The sequence below is a fragment of the Eupeodes corollae genome, chromosome 3 (genome assembly GCF_945859685.1).
Source record: "Eupeodes corollae chromosome 3, idEupCoro1.1, whole genome shotgun sequence".
NCBI classification, from domain to species: domain Eukaryota; kingdom Metazoa; phylum Arthropoda; class Insecta; order Diptera; family Syrphidae; genus Eupeodes; species Eupeodes corollae.
Window position 1 is genome coordinate 70,536,877 of NC_079149.1, and position 20,786 is coordinate 70,557,662.

The 20,786-nt window shown below is 34.5% G+C and overlaps 1 protein-coding gene across 1 annotated transcript; it reads right to left on the minus strand.

Annotated features, from left to right (window-relative positions):
- Positions 1–9,244: 9,244 nt before the first annotated feature.
- Positions 9,245–19,735, minus strand: LOC129949766 (RNA polymerase-associated protein Rtf1). Its single transcript, XM_056061409.1, has 4 exons — positions 19,467–19,735; positions 16,801–17,776; positions 15,576–16,739; positions 9,245–10,686 (listed from the first exon to the last, which is right to left on the minus strand). The coding sequence occupies exons 1-4, from the start codon at positions 19,539–19,541 to the stop codon at positions 10,580–10,582; spliced, it is 2,322 nt and encodes a 773-aa protein (XP_055917384.1). The 5' UTR covers positions 19,542–19,735; the 3' UTR covers positions 9,245–10,579.
- Positions 19,736–20,786: the final 1,051 nt, after the last annotated feature.

Sequence of the window (20,786 nt, forward strand, 5' to 3'; positions counted from 1 at the left end):
TTCGTATTGTTTTTATTTTAACGGAAAAGTTTAACTTGAAGCCTTGATGTAAACAAAGGCTCAAATTTGTAAACATTTAAAACCTACTTTTAATCATTTTACAATTCGAAGTCAACTCGAAAAATGAGTTTTAAAATGAGGGATAACTCCTTGACCATTTCAAACGATATAAAGTTTGGTTTAACGCTAAGGCACTCCTATAACTTTAAAAGCATCAAAATGCGTCTTTATCTTTTTTCAAGTATACTTTATCCATTTGAGGTTTGTCATTTCATAACAAACATTGGGCAGGTTCAGGCAACAGACTTCATTTGCAGACAACTTCATTTTTTGAACGTTAATATTGACCAAGGCAACAAGTTAGTTATTCAAGTGTCATGAATTTCAAATTCAGAACTTTACTTGGCAAACCTTTACTTTTAGTAGTTCTTAGTACAAATTATTGTCTATAAAACACTCCTCCGCCAAGCTTTAAGTCCATCACGATTTGTATTTTGTATTAGTTATTTCTTTTCCAAATTGAAAGGAACCCTTTTACAGGAAGCATTAAATTAAGTTGTGCAGAAAATAAATAAATGATAGAGTAATAAAGTTCAGCTATGAGTTGAATGAAAAAACATGATCAACTGTCATTTTGACAGAAGTAGACTTGATAGTTAGGGAGATTTTTCTTGACTAACTTTCCACTGGATTTTGAGCTTGTAAATCAACAATTATGAAAGGTATCTTTGCTGAAATTTGTAGTGCACGAACCAAGTTACTATTACCACGACAAAAAACGCCGTTTCTACCCCAGATTCAATAGACTACGACATCAAACAATACACATTATTTGGACAAACTTGCATTCATACAGAAAGGAAAGCTCTGCCCATAAGAAAGCATACAAATGCGCTAGGTCACGGGTAGGTACTTCCTCTTGCGAGGAATTGACTAATTCTTGTCATGAAAAGTGCTTTCTCAAATTAGCACTTTGGATTCGACTTTAAACTGCAGGTCCCCTCCATCCCTCGCACACAGGAATGGTTGAGAGTTGCGCCACCTAATTTATTTATGTATTTTAACACGGCTTATTGTTTAAAATTTTACTTTTAACTTGGCAATACTTGGTAAAACCAAGTTATAGCTAAGATCTAGCTTTCTTACGCGAGCCAAGCAGATTTCACTTATGCGTACAAAAATATGACACATTATTTATTTGTTTGTTGTGCTGGAATAACACAATAATCTATGTGGGATTTTTAAAAAGGAACAATAGTTTAAAAGGGTAATAACTTTGATAGATGTTTTTTTGAAAGTAGTAATGATGAAGCTAATGTAAATCAGCAAATCAAAATCCGCCGAGTATTACGGGATTTTTCGATCCATTAGATTCGGACAAACACATGTTATTAGTTACTGTTTTATTTAATTTCCACTTTGGCTAGAAAAAAAAAACAGTAGTAGTTTGTAGTTGTAGGTGAAGGCAGCGGTCCTAAAATTCTTTTCTCAAGGAAGGTACCAATTGAGCGTTGGAAATGACTTAAATATTGGCATGGCACAACCAGCGCAGCGGTGTCAGTCGTTCTAAGTGAATTACCTTTGTTTACTTCAGTTTTTCCCTTAAAACACAACGACTTTCCTCTTTCAATCAACTATTCTTTCTAACTGTTTTCTGTTGCTTACTATTCTGCTCTTAAATAAAGAAACATCATATCAAGAAACAAAGTTACTATTACCAGAGGGAACAAAACTAAACAATTAGTTTTTTCTCTCTGCTATTACAGCAACTTACATTTTTATTACAAGTTGATACGCATAATACGAACTTATTAAATAATTGATAGAAATGATCGACTATCAAATTGATGCTCATAATAAGGCTGTGAATGTTAAGATGTTTATCAAATTGACTTCATTGCTATGGTTTGCTGGTGACAGCTGACACTTGTGCACATTTTGTTAAAGACAGGACAGAAAGACAGGTGTAAGATTTGTAAGATAGAACCAACTTAAGGAATAAAGGAAAAGTTGTGGAAATTCCTTATCGAGAATTTCTAAGAATGTTCATTATTAACTTATTTTCAATTACATTTTTCAGATTCTTGAAAATATTTCGATTGAATAAAGAAACGTTTGTGTATGTTTTGCGGTTGCCCGAGTACCATAGTCACCTGTGACAATCACGATTTGGTGACTTTTTCTGGTGACAGCTCTTTAGTTGTCACTTTCATTGGAAATTGATTTTTATTTTTAGTTGCTGAAATTTCAAGACAATATAAATGTGTTTGTCCCTTTGATTTTACTTTCTGAAAATGCTGAAAATGAAAATATTAATCATAATAGAAATGATTAACCTCCGCAATAAAATAAACATTCTTGATCTTTCAAGTCCAAAGTAAATACGCATATGTGCTATATATTTGTTCACATATAAATACCAATTTATTATAACTTGATTTTTTTTTATCTATAATTAATATACTGAATTAAATAGATTCTTAAAAAACTTTCGATTGAATAAGGAAACATTTTTACATATACTACCGCTTCTGGATTTGTCAGCTGGAATGCGGTCAACACACATTCCCCCTATTCTTCGATTAGTCGTGACTTTAAATTTTCTTAGAGGTGGTGGCTACCAAAGGCAAGTTGGCGCTGACTGGTCAGCTCCAATGGGCCAAAGTACTGTTTGTGAGGTTATTTCTTTGACCTTAAAACAAATAGAGAGGAAATAGTGCCCACTTACAATCAAATTTAATAAATCGGCTTCAGAAGCAACAAAAATGTTTATCTACGAAAAATATAAAATTCCTGGAGGTAGGATTTTGTTTCTTAGTAAAATTAAACTAATTTTATTACTTGTTTTTTATTTTATTATTTGTTTCCGAGTAATCGGCTGCTGCATTGATGGGAGTCATATTATGATTCTCCGCCCTTCGGAAAATGAGCATATGTATTTCAATAGAAAATATGTATATATAATATATAGTATCCGGATAGCTTCCGATCGGTTTTTGAATACAACCACTGAAATTGTAACACACGTCAGTGAATTTCTTTTAAAGTGATACAAAATTTGGTTATCACCTTACATAGACGCAAAAATTAGTTTGCTCACTTTTTATGATCACAAAGGTGACAATCAAAAATCACCTTAGCCGATTCCACCCCTGGTTAATATAACAAATTGAATTGAGAAATCGATCCAGGTATACGTCGTCAGTGGATCGACGAATCGAATTGAAATGGAATCGAAATGACATTTGGGTTTTATTGGATGCATGCTGTAACTTTTATATTTATAGATAAGTAATAACTAATTGTGTAGTAAATTCAAATAAAATATTGCTTATAACACAAAAACGCGCACCAAAAAACTCATCTTTAAACAAAAACTAACTCGATGCCAGGATTCTGGTTTACAAAAGAATTTTCGATTCGGTTCACCTCGTTTTGTGAGATCGGATCGAGTGATCTTATTTCGATCCGGGGGTAATATATTCCACCTATGTATGCTTCAACTGGCTGCCACTTTAAATCTTCTTGGAGGATGTGGTTATCAACGACAAGTCGGGGCTGATTGGGCTGCACCGATGAGCCAAAGTATTATGGCTGAAATAAGCGCTGCAGTTATTAATAAAATGCAGTCGGTTCTATGCCCACTTTTTATTAATTTTGAGCTCTTGGATTAAACATAAGAAAATATGATTAATTTATAACTAATATAGAGTATAGTTACAGGTAATATTACATTTTTGCAGAAACGAAACTTTGCAAATTGCAAATACAACACAACATCTGATCGAAATGATATTTATTCCTGTTGCAATTTGTACAAAGTTTCTCAAACTTGTCTAAGTGCTGCCAGCTAATTATTAATTTTTAGCGATCGCCTTACAAAGAAGAAAGAAAAGTTCATAATCAAAACGAATGGGATCCCGTTGTTGAGTGGTTTCACAAACGTTTCAATACGAACATACAAAAAACTCCCAGTATATCACCACCCACCGTCTCGGATGCGGATAAAATGAAAATATCCAAGTACTTCCTTTCACACAGTGAAGATGTTCTATATGGTATGCATTCTCTCAAGATTCAATTTTTTGAAAATTCTTGAAGTGCAAACATTCTCCTAAGGATTTTTCTTTGCCGTCGACACCCTTAAGTGCTGTGATATCAGCGCATACAAGGCCGTAACACTAGCTCGTCTCGAAGAAGAGTTTCAACTGAAGTTCTGGGGACGGGTGGAATGGGCTCACGACATGAACCAACAAGAACTAGAAGCTCGCTTGGCTACAGCTATCCTTTTTGTTCACTTCAACCGGTCAGAACAATTCACCAAAGAGAATCTAATTGTGTAGAAAATATACGATCAAATCAATAAAAAACAAAACTTACAACAAAAAATAATTGTATTTAATAAATTTTCTTTTTTCTTTCACAACAAACTCAATCCAAAATATTGCTTATCACTATTCTTCTTCTGTTGGCCAAATGTGGGTTAAGAAAATTCTGGACAATTTCGTGTAGAAAAGGTCAATTCCTAGTTCCAGATTCGTACCAAAATCAGACTCGCCTGGCTTGTCCAAAGCACTGAGGATCTTCTTCATGTTGGCGTCGCTGTCCATTAAGGGGCGATAGCCCACTGTTGTGGTTTTATTCACTGGAACAACGATTCCCACGTTGTGGAATCGGAAAGTCTTTCTCCAGGTAGTAAGCGAAAGTTTCGAACATATTTGTGGCGACGAGTTGGAAGACGCATCCCTTGGAAACATCATTATGAACTATGAGCAAGTTTTCCTCGTCCTTGGGGTCGTCACGCCAGTAGCCATAGTGAATTCCAGTTCCTCGCTTAATGAAGAGCGTTTGAAACTCTGGGGGATCATAAAAGAACCGCCAGTGCCGCAAATAGTCACGGGCTTTTATTATCGACCATGGAAAATTGTCCATGTTCTGTTAATAAAAAACAAAAAGCAATAATTCCTATTTTGTAAGGAAAATGTATAAATAATATTACTTACCACGACCAAATTTATTTCAAAATGAAATATTTGTTTTGACAACAGAAATCAGTTGTTTTGTTTATGTACATTAATTTGAGCGCTGAATTTTTCGAAAGTTTGTTTGCTTAGTTCAACTTAGTATTGCAACTCGTTTTCGAGAGGTTTTATATAAAACATGTGGTTTACGAAAACTTGTCGTTTATTAAAAATGTATGGGAAAACTTGAGGTTTTGGTGAAAACCGAAGCTTTCGCGAAAACCGGGTTTTAGGTTTGATGTGAAAAGCCTATTACGCGATTCGACTCCTGGTACATCGAGTTAACATCTAAGTGCTTCACCCGGATGAGAAAGTATCAGACATCGAAATCGATTACCAAAAATTTTTATATTTTAATTATTGGTTTTTGGAAGAGCATATGCGTTGTTATAATACATAGCACCATACTCCACGTGTAGATGTCATGATAAAGAAAAACGTTTGGGTTTTGTTTTTAACATCGAATTTTATAATTCGTTTGGTTCAATCTTCAAGGGTCCAAGTTAAATCAAAACGCTGCAACGTGTATTGTCGGTTGAAAGAATAACCGTGTTTGGAGGTGGGACTGGTTCCACAAGAAAGGCTCCAAAGACCAAATGAATGATGTATTTAATTGAAATATTGGAATTCAGATAGATTTTATAATATCCACAGAAGAGTTTATTTTTTTCGCATCAAATCAAACGTCTTATTGTTACTAGGATTTTAAATGGCACAATTAATCTCTTAATAATAGCAAGAAAAGCTCATTGGCGGTTCAACTTTAAAAGGAGGACGACATAAGTGGGCCAACAGTATAGAGTTTGTTGCATGTAGAGTTGATATAAAACAAAATCCTGGGTCAAATAAAAGACCATTTCGAAATTAGTCTTGTGTCTTGACGAGAAACATTACCATATGCTTATGTATTATTTATCGATTCCGATAAAGTATACGAGAATTACAATAGAGTTTCATTAGTTTGCTAAGCCCAAACAAATGTTGTTAAAAATATTCTCGATGTTCCTATGTTATTAATTATTTTACTAAACTATTACCGTATATCGTATAGCTTTGATTATGAAACCATTAAAAACAATAAACATGACTAGCGTTACGATGATTTCCGAGCAACGCCGCTCAAGTAAGCAAGTATAAGTATATTTTTTAGCGAAATAAACATTAATCTCAAGATGTAATACAATGATGGAAAAAATAATAGAAACATGTGTCTTTCACTTAATGGTAAAAAGTTTGAGGTCAATAATGATTTCGCCTGAAAAAAATAATAGAAACAAGCTATTTTAACTTATGTAAATAGGGTTTTTGAGCTTTTATGTTCGTTTGTCAGATATTTTATTTTCGCTACTAACTACATTTTTTAAAAGACGTCTATAATTTTAATAAGTTAGGTCGTGAATTACATTGTATTTATTTTGAACGCCAAGTGATGAAAAAACTAGAACAACCTGGAAAAGTGATAGTTGACATTGCAAAAGTCTTAAACTGTTCAAAGAAAAATATTTTTGAAACTTTACATTCACGCCTAAAGAAGAAACAAGATGAGAAAAACAAAACAGACCAGTGATAGCTAGAACAAAAAGAAACCAACTTATAGAAGCAAGTCTTCCTGGTAGAAGTCCACGTAAAGTGCCATTATACAAAGACTTCCCTTTGCAAAAAAAAACACTTAATCGTTCTTATTGAAATAACGTTGTGTTGTCGGATGAAACGAAGATTTATTTGTTTCCTTCCGATAGAAAAATATATGTAAGTTCAAAAGACAAGAAGTGTAACTCAAAATACAAAAAGAAGGCATTGAACCACGGTGATGGGAAAATAATGATGTGTGGGTACTTTTCTGAATCTGGTGTAGGTCCAATATCTTAAATTCAGTTATGTAAACATTAACTGAAGAGGAGGTGCCAATCAAATGAGAGTTCATGTAGGATAATGACCCGAAGCACCTTTCAAAATTGGCTAAACTATACTTACAACAAAACAAAAACAATATTATGGAATGACCGTCACAATCACCCGTCCTAAACCCAATTGAACACTTAAGGGGCATCCCAAAGCGAATGGTTGGAGATTGTGAAACCAAAAATAAATACGAGTTGTGTACGTTAATAAATGTAAATCGGTGTTAGTTAATATTCAGTATGGTGTCCCTGAAGGTTCAGTTCTTGGTCCTGTCTTATATAATGTGTACACGTCTGATTTTCCACAGCTACCTTATTGTGATTCAGGGATTTATGCAGATGACACCTGCATACTCTCTTCGCATGAGTTTGGTCTAAATATTGAGACCAATCTTCAAAATGCACTTCATATTTTAATGAGATATTATCACAAATGGAAAATTAAATTAAATGCTGGAAAGATAAAATCAATCTTTTTCTCGAGAAAAAGAAAGCGATTATTTCTTCCCAGTAATGAGCTGGAAGTCAATGGTGCTACTATAAAATGGGAGTCCAATGTGCATTATCTAGGAATAAACCTTGACAAGCGGCTTATCTTTAAAGAACATATCAGTAAAATAATTAAAAAAGTTAATATTGCAATTAAATAGAAAATCGCATTTAAGTACTGAAAATAAGATAATTATACAAAAGGTTGTGTTTCAAGCAATGTTGTTGTATGGATGTCAGGTGTGGGGTAGTTGCGCAATCTCCCATATTAAAAAACTCCAAGTGTGTCAAAACAAAGTTTTAAAAATAATGCTTAATCTACCCTGGCATTATTCAACTAATGATCTTCATAATCAAACAGGTGTTGAACTGATTTGCACAAGAATTCAAAAATTAACTGATAATTTCTTAATGAACTGTGATATTTCTGACAACCCTTTGGTAGTGCAATTAAACACTTAAAAACACTTAAAAATGTATTTATTTATTTTTGTTATTTATTACTTACTATTTATGGTTATTTATTTATTATTTGTTATTTATTATTTATTATTGTAATTTATTTTTTACTATTTACTATTTATTATTTATTATTTGTTATATATTATTTATTATGTGTTATTTATAATTTTTTTTTTTTATTATTATTAAGTTAGTACCTGCTTTTGGTTTTTAGATTTTGTTGCAAAATAATTTGCTTGTTTATTTATTTATTTACTATTAATTTATATGTTATATATATATATATATGTTTAAATAACTTATTTATTTATTTATATTTATTCAATTAAAATTCAACTTTTTTATTACTTTACGTATCCTGTGTGTTTTAAAATTCAATCTATTTCTTACTGAAATGTTTGTTTTACTTAAATGAAGGTTTTTATCATATTTTCCTTCAAAATATAAATGTTTTCTTTTTGTATTTATAATGTTGTAAAAATAACTTATTCAGTAGAAAGATATATTTTTAAATATCAAATCTCTGTGTAAACTGAGCGGTAGCAAACCAAATAATATTTTAAAGAAAGAAATAAAATATCTATCTATCTATCTATACGAGTTGTGGTCGAAAAACCTGTAGAGACATATGCCGATGCCGAATTGGTGAGTTCGATTGGGCGAACAGTGGAATAATAAGAGTGCCGTTAAGTTGTTTTCTCGCTAAAAAAAGAAGTACCATTTTAATTTTCTTTCTATTATTTTGTCCAGGATGCTCACATACTAATAAAAATTGCAAGTAAAATTCTTGTTGAATGTGATATTTCATACTTACATCGAAATCTTAGTGGTTTTTCCCTTAGCCTTTTATTAATTTTAAACTGCTTTTGATTAGCAGTTCCTTAAAACGACATGCAACACGGGCATGTACTAAACAGAAGGCGTTATTTTCCGTTCAGCATCTAGATTTCGAGACACTGCCATTAAAAAAGTATACATCGTTTCGAAATGGAATATACGAGTATTTGTACACATATTCTATTGAAATATAGCTTTAATTTTAAGAAAGATTTTGGAGATTATATTGAAAAATAAAAACAATTTTAATTAAATTTGAATTTCTATTCATGTCCATACTATTATGAATATTTTGAATTCCTTTCGTAAAAAATATCAATCCCAAACGAAATACATAAACAATGACTGGATCTTTTTTTACACTGCTCATTATACTGCTTTCGAAATGTATTTTTAAACTTATTAACTTATGCAGTTATAGAAAATATCTCACTGAACGAAAAACGTGTAAAAATACATTTACCTAAGAAATCAATGGGACCGCTGAAAATATCCAACCGTCCTGTTGTGTGTACCATTTTTATAAAACAAAAATTGCATTTTTAATTTACTTTAATACTTTATGATTTGTATTCTTAAAACTAAATGGAAAACTTATGACAAATAAGGTGTTTTTATTTATAACTGAAAAATTTCATAAACAACTGGAATCTTTTCTATTTTCGTCAGATATACAAATAATAAATGGAGTTAAAACATCATAATACATTTTTTGTACAGTAAACAAAATATTTAAAATCAACTACATTTGTGACATACATACATTATGTACGACCTAAATATAAAATAACTTCATCAAATGTATTTTAAATTAATTTACAGAAAATAATAAGATATGTGATTTTGTTGAAAATGTCATTCACGGATTGAGAATTTTCTCCAACAGAAAAGGGGTATGCACACTTGAAAGCCAAAATGAGTTTTAAGACTCCAACTTATTTTATTTATTAGTTTAAATTTTCACTCTAAATTCAGCAGTTTTATAAGCCTTAATACCCCTACAATGGAAATATGAATTTTATTATTTCTGTTATTCCAATTATTTTAGTTTAAATAAATTAAAATTACAAATCATTTTATCTTGCAAAGCATAAAATTAAGATACTAATAGAATAACAAAATTACATACTAAATCGAACGTAGGAAGCGTTGCTTTGATTTCCTTTGTTTACTTTAATAATAGTATGTTATTATGTTCACAAACGGAAAAACGTTTTCCTTTTATTTAATAAACATACAAAATCTCAATATGTACATTATGTACGTATAATTCTCTAGAATATGTATCAGATAGCCCATTGCCACTACTTTTAGCATTGTGATTTAAAGAGATGTTTATAAAACAAGACATTTTATGGACTTACAACGATTTATTACGGATGGTGTGCAATCTATTAAGTAAAATTTAAGATCGAGCAGATAATTCAACTTAAAGACGCTTAACTCAGCATGCATTCATATACATTTATATTCTAATAATGGCTAATGTCTGTCTCCACATCTTACTTCATTGAAGAGCCATACTTGGCTAGAATGACGTTTGTTTCGCTCATTTTTGCAATGAATATTTTAGACAGAAAATATAAATGGTCAGTTTTTGTACTTTTTGCCCATGAATATGACTTCATTTTTTTTATTTTAGTTAAAGACAAAAAGTCGTGGTAAGTCCTTTCAGTGTCTTGTTTTGCAATATCTCCAAGCAGCGAAAACAAAATCTTAAATCTAAGAAAGTTTGTATTTTCTTTCACTTTGCCACATGCTTGTTTGTGGCGCTATATTTCTTATAGGTAAAATGAGTTTCTTATTGTTTAAGTTGGATACCATTTTAAATGAACTACGTTTTTGTAAGTTATTAAGTCATTAGGTTGACTAAATAAGACCGCGTTTCTTCTTGTAGTCTTCTAAATTGAGTGAGCGTTTTGGCGCTGCTTCATTAACCTTTGGTATAGGCTTCGGTACAACCGTCACTGAATTAACTGGAATTATACAAAAATTATATAATGAAACAAAAGCAATAAACTTTTTAGCAATTAAAATTATTATAAAAATAAAAGTTACTTTAAAATATGTATTTGGAGATATTCTGGCAAAAATTTGTCAGAAATATCAATTAATTCGTTCGTTCTTGCATTGTACCTACCGTTTTAAATTTGATTTTAAAATTAGGCTTTTTGAACAAAATATAATAATTTCAGTTGGGTGCTTTTGGTTTTGTTTGTTCACATTTTCACAAAAGCTTTCTGTCAATTTTGAAAGATCTGCCATTAACAAACATTACAAAAACAATTACCAGCTTTTGATGAGAAAAATAAACTTACATGACAAATCGGACAGAGAGAATGTAAATTTTCGCATCAATTTAACATTTTACAATTTGGTAACTACACTACTCTCAGCTTGGAGCAGCTCAGCAGCTCGTGGAAGTATTTTGCGTTTCCTTAAACGACGCGTTAAAGTTTAATGAGCATATTCAAGAAAATGTTGAACAACATATCAACGATTACATAACTTCAAGATCAGATACAGTTCAGAGAAGAAAAAGAATACATGGTAAAAAATCGAAAAAATCTTAACACTGCTCTCTATTACCGTCCATTTTAAAATGTTAATACGAAATAAATGTTCGCAATGTTTTGTTATTGCAGAAAGTTGGGACAAAAGTAGTGTGTATGTACGACCTGTCACACCTCACAGGTTGAAACCGAAGGCATGCATCGCACGAGTTTAACATTTCCAACATACATCAAAATTTGTTTAGAAGATCTCAATGGTAACGATGTTACAAATTCGTACATTTCGAAATGTAATTAAAAGAATTTAAAACGAACTTCTTTGGAAAATCGAAAATTGGTTTAGTTAATTAGCCAGAACGGTTAATCAGTACGAGAAATAGGAAAAATTGTGCACCGGACCCCTTCACATAATTTCACGATTTAAAAACGAAAATAGGATTCATAATGTGAATAGAAAAGTAAAAGAAAAGAAGTAAATAAAAGAAGTACGAAAAGCTTCTTTCTAGTCAACTTAAATCCTTTCTTATCTTCGGAATCTCTAGAGATTTTTTTGCAATATACTACGAGTAAAGAAGTCGGCTACGAAACCATAAGCATCGCGATCGAAAATATGACCGAAATGGAAGTGTATAAAAAGCTACCTATTCGTGAACAAAGAAATTAAAAACTTTTGTTTGCTAATGACCAATGAACATATAACATAGGATGTTCTAAATAATGTATCAAAGGTTCAGATGGAAGAATTTTTTAAGGCGGAAAATAAATGAAGAATTTTCTCATAAGCATACTCGAGATACTATGAAGCATGGCCATTGGTCGGTCATGGTATGGAAGGTAAAATGTATGAAATGGTTATCATCAATATTTGTATACAACATTTGAGGTCCATTGTCAGTGAGCTCCGAATACAAGACAATTTCATCTTTTACCAGGACAGCTATCCAAATCAACCATCTTGTACTGCAGGGCCGTGGTTATTGCATAACTGACCTAAGGTACTTTAAACACAGAAAAAGTATCTTGACCTAAATAAGGTTTTATAATGTTGTGAAGTTGGGGCGAAATTGGAGACAGCTAGCTAGGGACCGAGTTGGCTGGAGACGCATAGTGGTTGAGGCCCAGGTCCGCCCCGGACTGTAGCGCCACCTTAAGTAAGTAAGTAAGTAATGTTGTGAAGTGTGAGGCGTTAAATTATAGAGTTGTTTTTGTTTTTAATATTAATTTCCTGTTCAATGGCATAAATTGTATTGTTGACGAATTCAAAATAAAAACTTGTGTTTTTACATATAAAATGGTTATAACGTTTTACTGGTGAACATGTTAGTCGAGTCGGGAAGCCCGTACCCAATGTTCGTGTTCAGGATACAATCGCCACTGTAGCATCGGCAATACAGGCACATCCAAGCGTTTCGACTCCAAATTTGTTAGGGCAAATTGGAGTTAGCAGATAGTCATTACAGCGGATTCTTCACTTTTTTTTTATAATAAGCGCACACTTAAGTGTAAGACACAGTGTGAGCACTAGGAAAGGGAGAAAGGGGTTGACAGGAGGTGTAGGTGCACATTGGTTTTGAATTCCTGAATATTGCAATGGCTGGGAAAGACAGAGTGTGGTAAGGAATTCCACATTCGCGAAGTACGGCCAAAGAACCAATCTCTGTACTTGACGGTACGACCGAAGTTGGGCTCGAGGGTATACTGATGAGCATTCCTAAAAGCGCGAGTTTTAATGTTGAACGATTTAAGGGGAGGAATGCATCAGGATATTTTTTTAGAGCATAAACTGTTAAAATAACGGTAAGAGGGTGAGACAGTAAAATTTACGACGATGTTCGAACGACGTTAATGAACCTATGATGGTATTATCACCAATCAATCTAAATGCTCTACGGTTAATACTATGCAAGAGGCTTAAGTTGCAGGAGCACCAGCCCTGATATGGGAGTTATACTCAAGCTTTGGACGTATATAAGTCTTGTAAATAACAGCCACATCAGAGGGGGAGTAAAATTTTTTGCATCGCCTTAGAAAACCCAAACATCTTGCGGCATTTTTGTCGACATCGCGTAAGTGATCGTTTCACAAGAGGTGGTATGTGGTTCACATACCAAGAGTATCGACAGGTTCAGTTTCATCGATGCAAGTGCCATCAATTAATAATGGCAAGGAGGCATATCTCGCTCTAACGATACAAGGCAACATTGGGTTTCCGAAGCATTAAATTCCACTCGATTTTTTATCCCCCAATGCTGTTTAGATCAGAATTGAATGAACTTATCATATTTTGTCGTTGCAGTTCCACGTTCGAAGGTGAGGGATGTGGTTTTGAAAACGAATATGAAAAGCTAAGAGTACTATCGTCAGCAAAACAATATATTAAATTAGAAGTTGTAGTTGAAGAGTGTTGGAGATAAAACGGAGCCCTGAGGCATACCAGCATTTATTTTGTAGTTTTCAGACTTGAATCCATCCGATACAACTTGTATTGAACGATTCAAAAGGTATTTACTAATGCAATGAAGCAGGGATTCGTCAAAACCGACTTACACTTATTTCCGTACGAAGTCCAAATTACAAGAAATTTAAACCCCCAGGATTTCCCTGCTCGAGAGGAATTTTGCCGAAAATGATTGCAATGGCCGAAGATTGATTAATTGTTTTTTCATGTGTGATGAGGCCCATTTTGACCTCAACGGCAATGTAAACAAGCACAATTGCTATATTTGGAGTGCTGCGCAGTTTTATCAGGGGCAATTATCGGGCCATACTTTTTTGAAGAAAAGGTGTAACAGTAACTGTCAATTAGAACCGTTATTTGAAGACTTATTCCATTGAACAACATTTGGTTATTTCAAGATGGAGCAATTATACATATAGCCACAGAGCAGTTCTGGCGGAGTTCCAACGAAATTCCCAAACAAATTTATTTTCAGGAACTTTACTTTTCAATGGCCCCAAGGTTACCTGCCCTGAATGCACCAGACTTTTTTTTTAATGAAGCTATGTCGAGCAGGACATGCAGAAAACAAAACCCAAGAATTTGACTGAATTGAAGCAGTCCATTAGTCAATGACAATAATTGAGCGGATCCCAACTTCAACCCTTCAGGCTGCAATAAACAATTTTTTGTCGGGTGCCGAATAAGTGTCGGTGAGCGGCGCGAAGGTTATTTGCGGTCTATCATCTTTAAAAAAAATCAAACAAACAAATTAAATACACTGATTAAAAAAAGGTAATTGAATTTCTTTTTGTAGTACAATTAGTGCGCCACCCTGTACAATCAATTGTAGCCACATGTGTTATTGTTGGTGCATTTTTCAATCATCACTTACCTTTTCCCGTTCAAGATTGAATTGGTTTTGAATGAAAGTTTAAAAAAAAAGAAAGTGAGCAATTATTGAGTTTTAAGGAGTCAAATCTCGGTTTAATAAAAAAAGTTCAAACCAAACATCTATTATAGCACCCGGTTGGATTCTATCAATATATAATAATATTGAATGTTTGTCAGGGCTTCATTTTCCGGTAGAGAATTTTGTCATTAATTTCAATTCATTAAATAATCTCGTATGTATGGAAGGTGAGAGAAGAAGAAGATGGAACGACGAGCTGTACAGCGACGTAGACCTAGTCAAAAGGATAAAAGGTCAACGCCTGGGATGGCTAGGTCACGTAGAGCACATGGAAACCATAGTCCGGCTCAGAAAGTCTTCGAATTGACGCCCACAGCACAGCGCAGTAGAGTTACTACTACTCTTCTTAATCGGTTGAGAATGTGGATATTTGAAAATAGCCTAGATAGTGAGAGTTTCAGACAGGATTTGATTTCGTAAGGAATATAGAACGGTTAATAGTATTTTCACGTTAACAAAAAAAGGTCATGGAATACCAACCGCAAAGTCTATCCAAAATAATAGCTTCTTGCCTTATCTAACGGAATACTCAATTTGTTGGTGAAAGGTCATGGATTTTGATATGGGAAAACCATTCGAAACCCTTACGAATTGTTTAAAGAGTATAAATTTGATCTATTTCGTAAACTAGCGAACAATTCCGGAATCAAATCTTACAAACAACTATTTCTACAATGTTCAAGGCTTAAATTACTTGCCTCATCAAAATGCCCAAAATAATAAATGTACGATGTGTAACTGACATGCAACAGAGGACGTGTTACAATTTCTCGGAAAATGTCCCATTCTTAACTAGATCACACAGGTAAACTAGGTTGATTTTCTAGTTTTTCGACGGACGGCTTATGCCAATATCTAATTGTCAAGACATTATGTAATTTTAATGCTAAAAACTAAATGAATATTGAATAAAGATCACAATAGTACGTGTGACATACATACCGGGCAAAGGAACATCTAGATCAATGTCAAAATCATGCAACGAATAGAGGCTGTAATCGTTAGACTGCGGCTTCTTTGATTCGTCGGTTCTCCTTTTGCCTGGTGGAGGCGGTGCTGGAACCATGGGCAAGAGTTCCTCTTCTTTCTTTTCTGCAGACTTGAAACCCATTCGTGGTTGCGTTGTTCTTCTAGTAAATGGATCAGAAATTTTCAAGCCCTTATTGGCTCGTACTTCTTCCATTATAGCTTTCTCAGCCTCCTCTACATTGCGCTTTCGATTTCTATCGTTTATGTATGAAATCAAACTAATACTACTTGATCTCTTTTTATCTAGTTCATTAGCACGCGTCTCCAATTGATCGATTTGTTTACCAAGGTCGGCAGCGACCTCATACTCTCCACGCAATAGAGCCGCATCCCGTTCTTTCATCAAACAAGTTTTCTTCATTGCGTAGTTAGTGGGTCTATTTCTAAAGCGGCTTTTCTCTTCCACCAATTTATCGACGTCCTCTTCTTTAAACACATAGTTAAACGCATCTTTGACGTCACGAGCTTTCTTTTCCATCATTTCTAATGTGGGCATTTGTACATTCTGCGTTGAACAAATTTCACGCCATTTTCCAAACTCACTGTCAGTAAATTCTTGATTGGAAATGAATTCCAAACGAAACACTCGCTCTTGAGTGCCGTGTTTAAGTTTCAGTCCCCGATTTGTTTTAGTCGTTCCTAATTGATAGATTTTCGCAGTTTCTACCACTCCGACAACTTCTGCTACACGGTAGACAGGCTTAGCTCCATTGTTGCCAATACTTATACGCACAAAGCAGTTCATAACAGTTTTTTCGAATACTGGCAAGTTGACAAAACGCTCCATTTTATACCGCGATAAACGCATTTTATTCAGTTCTTCGCGTGTTGAGATGTAAACGGGTTTCTTTTCTGTCTTCTCTTCATCCTCAGATGAACTTGAAGATTTGCTGCTGCTAGCTGATCGTTTTTCTGATGGCTTTTCCTCTTCTTCAGAATCACTACTACCGGAGTCGTCTGAATAGATATCAGAAGCTTTGAGTTTAACGCTACTTTGCTTCCCTGATGAAACACCTTCGAGTTCTTCTTTCTCTTCTTCCCGCTCCTTTTCAGCTTGACGCTTTGCTTCTTCTTCCTCTGTAGATTTTACCAAATTAAATAAAAAATAAAGCGTTAAAAAATAAAAACATGCAATTACCTCTTTTCGCTTTGCCCTCGCGTTTGGCTTTTAATAGAGCCATGGCATTACTTCTCTTGTCGTCTGTTTTATTCATCTCTACATTTTTCTTACGCTCTTTGGACCGCTCTTTAGGGTCGAAGTAATCTGTGGACCCCATCATCGCTTCATCGTCACTTTTCCTTTCTGGACTCGATGTTGCCGCTGCAGTTGGAGAAGGACTGGACCTAGCTGGAACTAATTTTAGTTCGACGGGTGCCTCAGGCAGCACTGGTTGTGGTGGTGGTGACGGACTTAGCGATTTAGTCTTCTCAACAATTGTTTCCTTGGCCTTCTTTTTCTGCTTCTTTTGCTTTTTTTGTTTCTTGTCTTTTTTAATTTTATCTATAACAGCTTTTTCACCACGGCGTGCTAGCTTAAGTTTACGTTCGATTTCCCAACGGGTACGCATCATATCACGACGTTCGATACGCTTGAAAATCTCAGTCTCACGCTCTTTTTCAGACAATCCGTTAAGTCTAGCACGATCTTCTTCGTCTCCCATAAGATTTTCATCATAGCCATCATCAAATTCCGAATCAGAGCTGGATGATGACGAGGAGGATGAATTTGATGATGAAGATCCATCGCTTTCTTCATCGTCACTATCAGACACCTCGCCTTCCTCCTGTTCAGATTCGGCCCCTTTGTCTGGTTTTTTCAGTGCTAAGCTGTCTTCTTTTGGGGCATCAATATTATTCCTATCTTTATCATCATCCTCATCTTCCTCTGCGCTATCGTTTTTTACATTCTCATCCTTATCCGAATCGTCTTCGTCTGAATCAGAATCAGAACTTTTACTCATTTTCTTTGTACGCTTCTTTTTTTGAGTAGTGCTTGGATTATTTTTACCACCCGCCCAGTCTGAGTCGGAGTCTGAAGAATTATTTCCTTTGTGCACTGCTTTCTCATTTCCTTCCTCTGGCTTCTTACGTTTTTTTGCAAGTGATAGAAGTTCCTGCAAAATAAAATTAGTGCAATTAAATTGATTGAATTGGATCTTATCCCTACTCAGCTTAGCTTATCGTATTTACTTTGTATTCTCAGTTCTGACAAATTTAAATTGATGGTAGTGTTTTGTTGTCAAAATTTGCTAACCAAAAACCCATATTTATCAACTTAAAATCTAAAGGGTTTTGAAATAAGGGGTTTTAACTGCCGCTATAAGGGCAGTAGTCATAAGACGTTTGAAAAGCAACAAATGGTGCCATTACTAAAAGTGGAAAGATACACGCTTCAAGAGCACATTCACAGTCCTAAAATTCACTTCTGAATTATTGCGAAGAAATAGGTATTCCACAAACGCCCTTCCTTACAGAGTAGTTTGTATAAAGACTTACTTTTCAGATTTTTAGTTTGGTTAACAGACGCACTCAGGCTGAACATAACCAGCGACACCGTGTAGCTAATGGTGCTTATTCAAAAATGAATCTGTTACGGCGAATGAAAAGTTTTGATTAATGACTTTGAACTGAAGGAATCGGAAGATATAGATGTGGACGACGTCACCATGGACAGATATAACTTTGAGGTAGTTCAGGACTTTCGTCTAACTAGGCACTGCTTTAAATTCAGACAACGACACAGTGCGCTGAAATCAAGCGAAGAATAACTCTTGCAAATCGCTGCTTCATTGGACTTGGAAGGCAATTGAGTAGTAAAGTCCTATCTGGAGCATTTAAAATCACCATCAATAAGATCCCGGTTCTCATTTATGGCACTGTGGCCTGAACCTAAAATACAAGTTAATTTAGTGAATAAGTAGCTAAAGAAACTGTTGTCAAGCGTTTTTAATTAGTTCTCAACTGCTGTAGGTACTGAAAAAAAATAGTTGAAATGTGAATTATCGTATTTTAAATTGAACAGTAATGTTTAAAGTCTCTAAAAAGATCTTGAATTCTACTCTGATGTAGTAGTTTATGAATACGGGTTAATTCAGCAATAAATGACAAAAATTTTAGGTGAAGACAAATAAACTAGCATACCTTTCAGAACAAAGGACCAAACAAAAAGAATGTCTGGAGATTTATACGTATTTTGACTAAGCTAATACACTGTGAACATAAATTCAACAAAATAAACTAAATGCAAGTTTGAGAAGAATCCGATAACTGAAAATCATGTATTTAAAAATACAGATCTGAAAGTGCATAATGCGCTCTAAAACAAAACGTTTTAAGGACATCGCAATAGGCCTTCTTTGATTAAATTATTTGTCGACATTACCTGTTGGAATTTTTTTTATTACAAATAAATCGATTGAGAGGCCAACCATTTTTCATTTACATTTACAGCCAGACCACAGCCATTCATGAGTTTTCAAATTCCACACAATAATAAGTTCTAGTCCTAAACCAGACATTTTTTAATCGTTTGCAAAAATATACAAAATTGTAAATAACAATCTCGTGTTGTGGTGGCAGCCATTTGTGCAAGAAATGTCAAAATGCTGTCTTTTCTATTCCATCCATGTCCATCGTTTACCCTGGCCGAACAAGTTTATTCGATTCAATTTGTAAATATAGTTTGTGGACTTTTTCCAAAAATATATTATATAATAATGTGTTTCGAAAGATACATTAGATCGAAGAATCCTTTGGTTGATTTTAAAATATTTGGTCTGTAGACTCTTCCTTGATTATACATACCGATTCCAAATCTGATTCAGAACCACTGCTACTCGAGTCTGAATCGATTAGGGGCTGATTGCGTCGCTTTCCCATTTTTGGTTTGGATTCTTTTTTCAAATGATTTTAGGTTGAAATTGCAAAGAAATAAGTGTGTCTTTCTTTCCAAATTGTGAATTAGCTGGAAGTAAAGAGAGCTTCAGAGTTTGATGGACTCAACGTCAACCGCCTATTTTTTCACAAATCACAATTCACACTTTCACACACACCTCAGGAAAACGAAGAAGCCAGGAAAAATATCAAAAATGTCAGGTGGGAAATATTTCGTTTCGTTCCACTTTGGGAAATTTTGTTATATCTCTGAATGTTGGTAGCCCAGATTAAAAACCCTCGTAAGGCCTATTGTGCACTAGGCAATTTGGGTATGCCGCACACCAGGCAACTTAATCAATGAATATAAATTTGATACGATTGTGCTTAGTAATATATTTTAAAGTATACAAATTTGTTTAATATTGTAGATATTGATTATAAGACTTTATAAACGTTACATGAAAAAAAATATTAAAAAATAATGGTATATATAATTTTAAAGCCAACACTTTTCTCTATTACTTACTTACTTAAGGTCGTGCTACTGTCCTGTGTGAACTAGGGCCTCACCCAACAAATTTCTACATCTAGCTCGGTCCCTAGCTAGATGTCTCCAGTTTCGAGCTCCAAGTTGGGTGCGTTCACTTTCCGCTTGTGCGCGGCACCTCATCCGTGGTCTTCCGCTACTGCGCTGTGCTGTGGGTGTGGATTCAAAGACTTTCCGGGCCGAAACCTTAGCTTCCATGCACTCTACGTGAACCAGCCATCTTAGTCGTTGGACTTTTACCTTTCTGGCTAAGTCTACGTCGCGGTACAGCCCGTACAGCTCGTCATTCCATCTTATCCTCCACTCCCCTTCGATGAATACGGGACAGTAGATCTCACGAAGAACTTTTCTCTCGAAACGACACAAGGTGCTTTTTATCCGCTTTTAACATAGTCCATGCTGCTGCATCGTATAGCAAGACGGGGATGATAAGGGTCTTATATAGCGACGCTTTGGTTTTTCGAGAGAAGGACTTGGGCTTTCTTAGCCCAAAGAAACAGCGGTCAGTAAGAGTTATTCTGCGTTTGATCTCAGCGCTGGTGTTGTCTTCTGCGTTTTCAGCGGAGCCTAGGTAGACGAAGTCCTTGACTACCTCAAAGTTACGTCTGTCAATGGTGACGTTTTGACCAAGACGTCGGTGTTATAGGTCCTTTCTTGACAACAGCAAGTGCTTTGTTTTGCCCTTATTAATCTTTAAACCC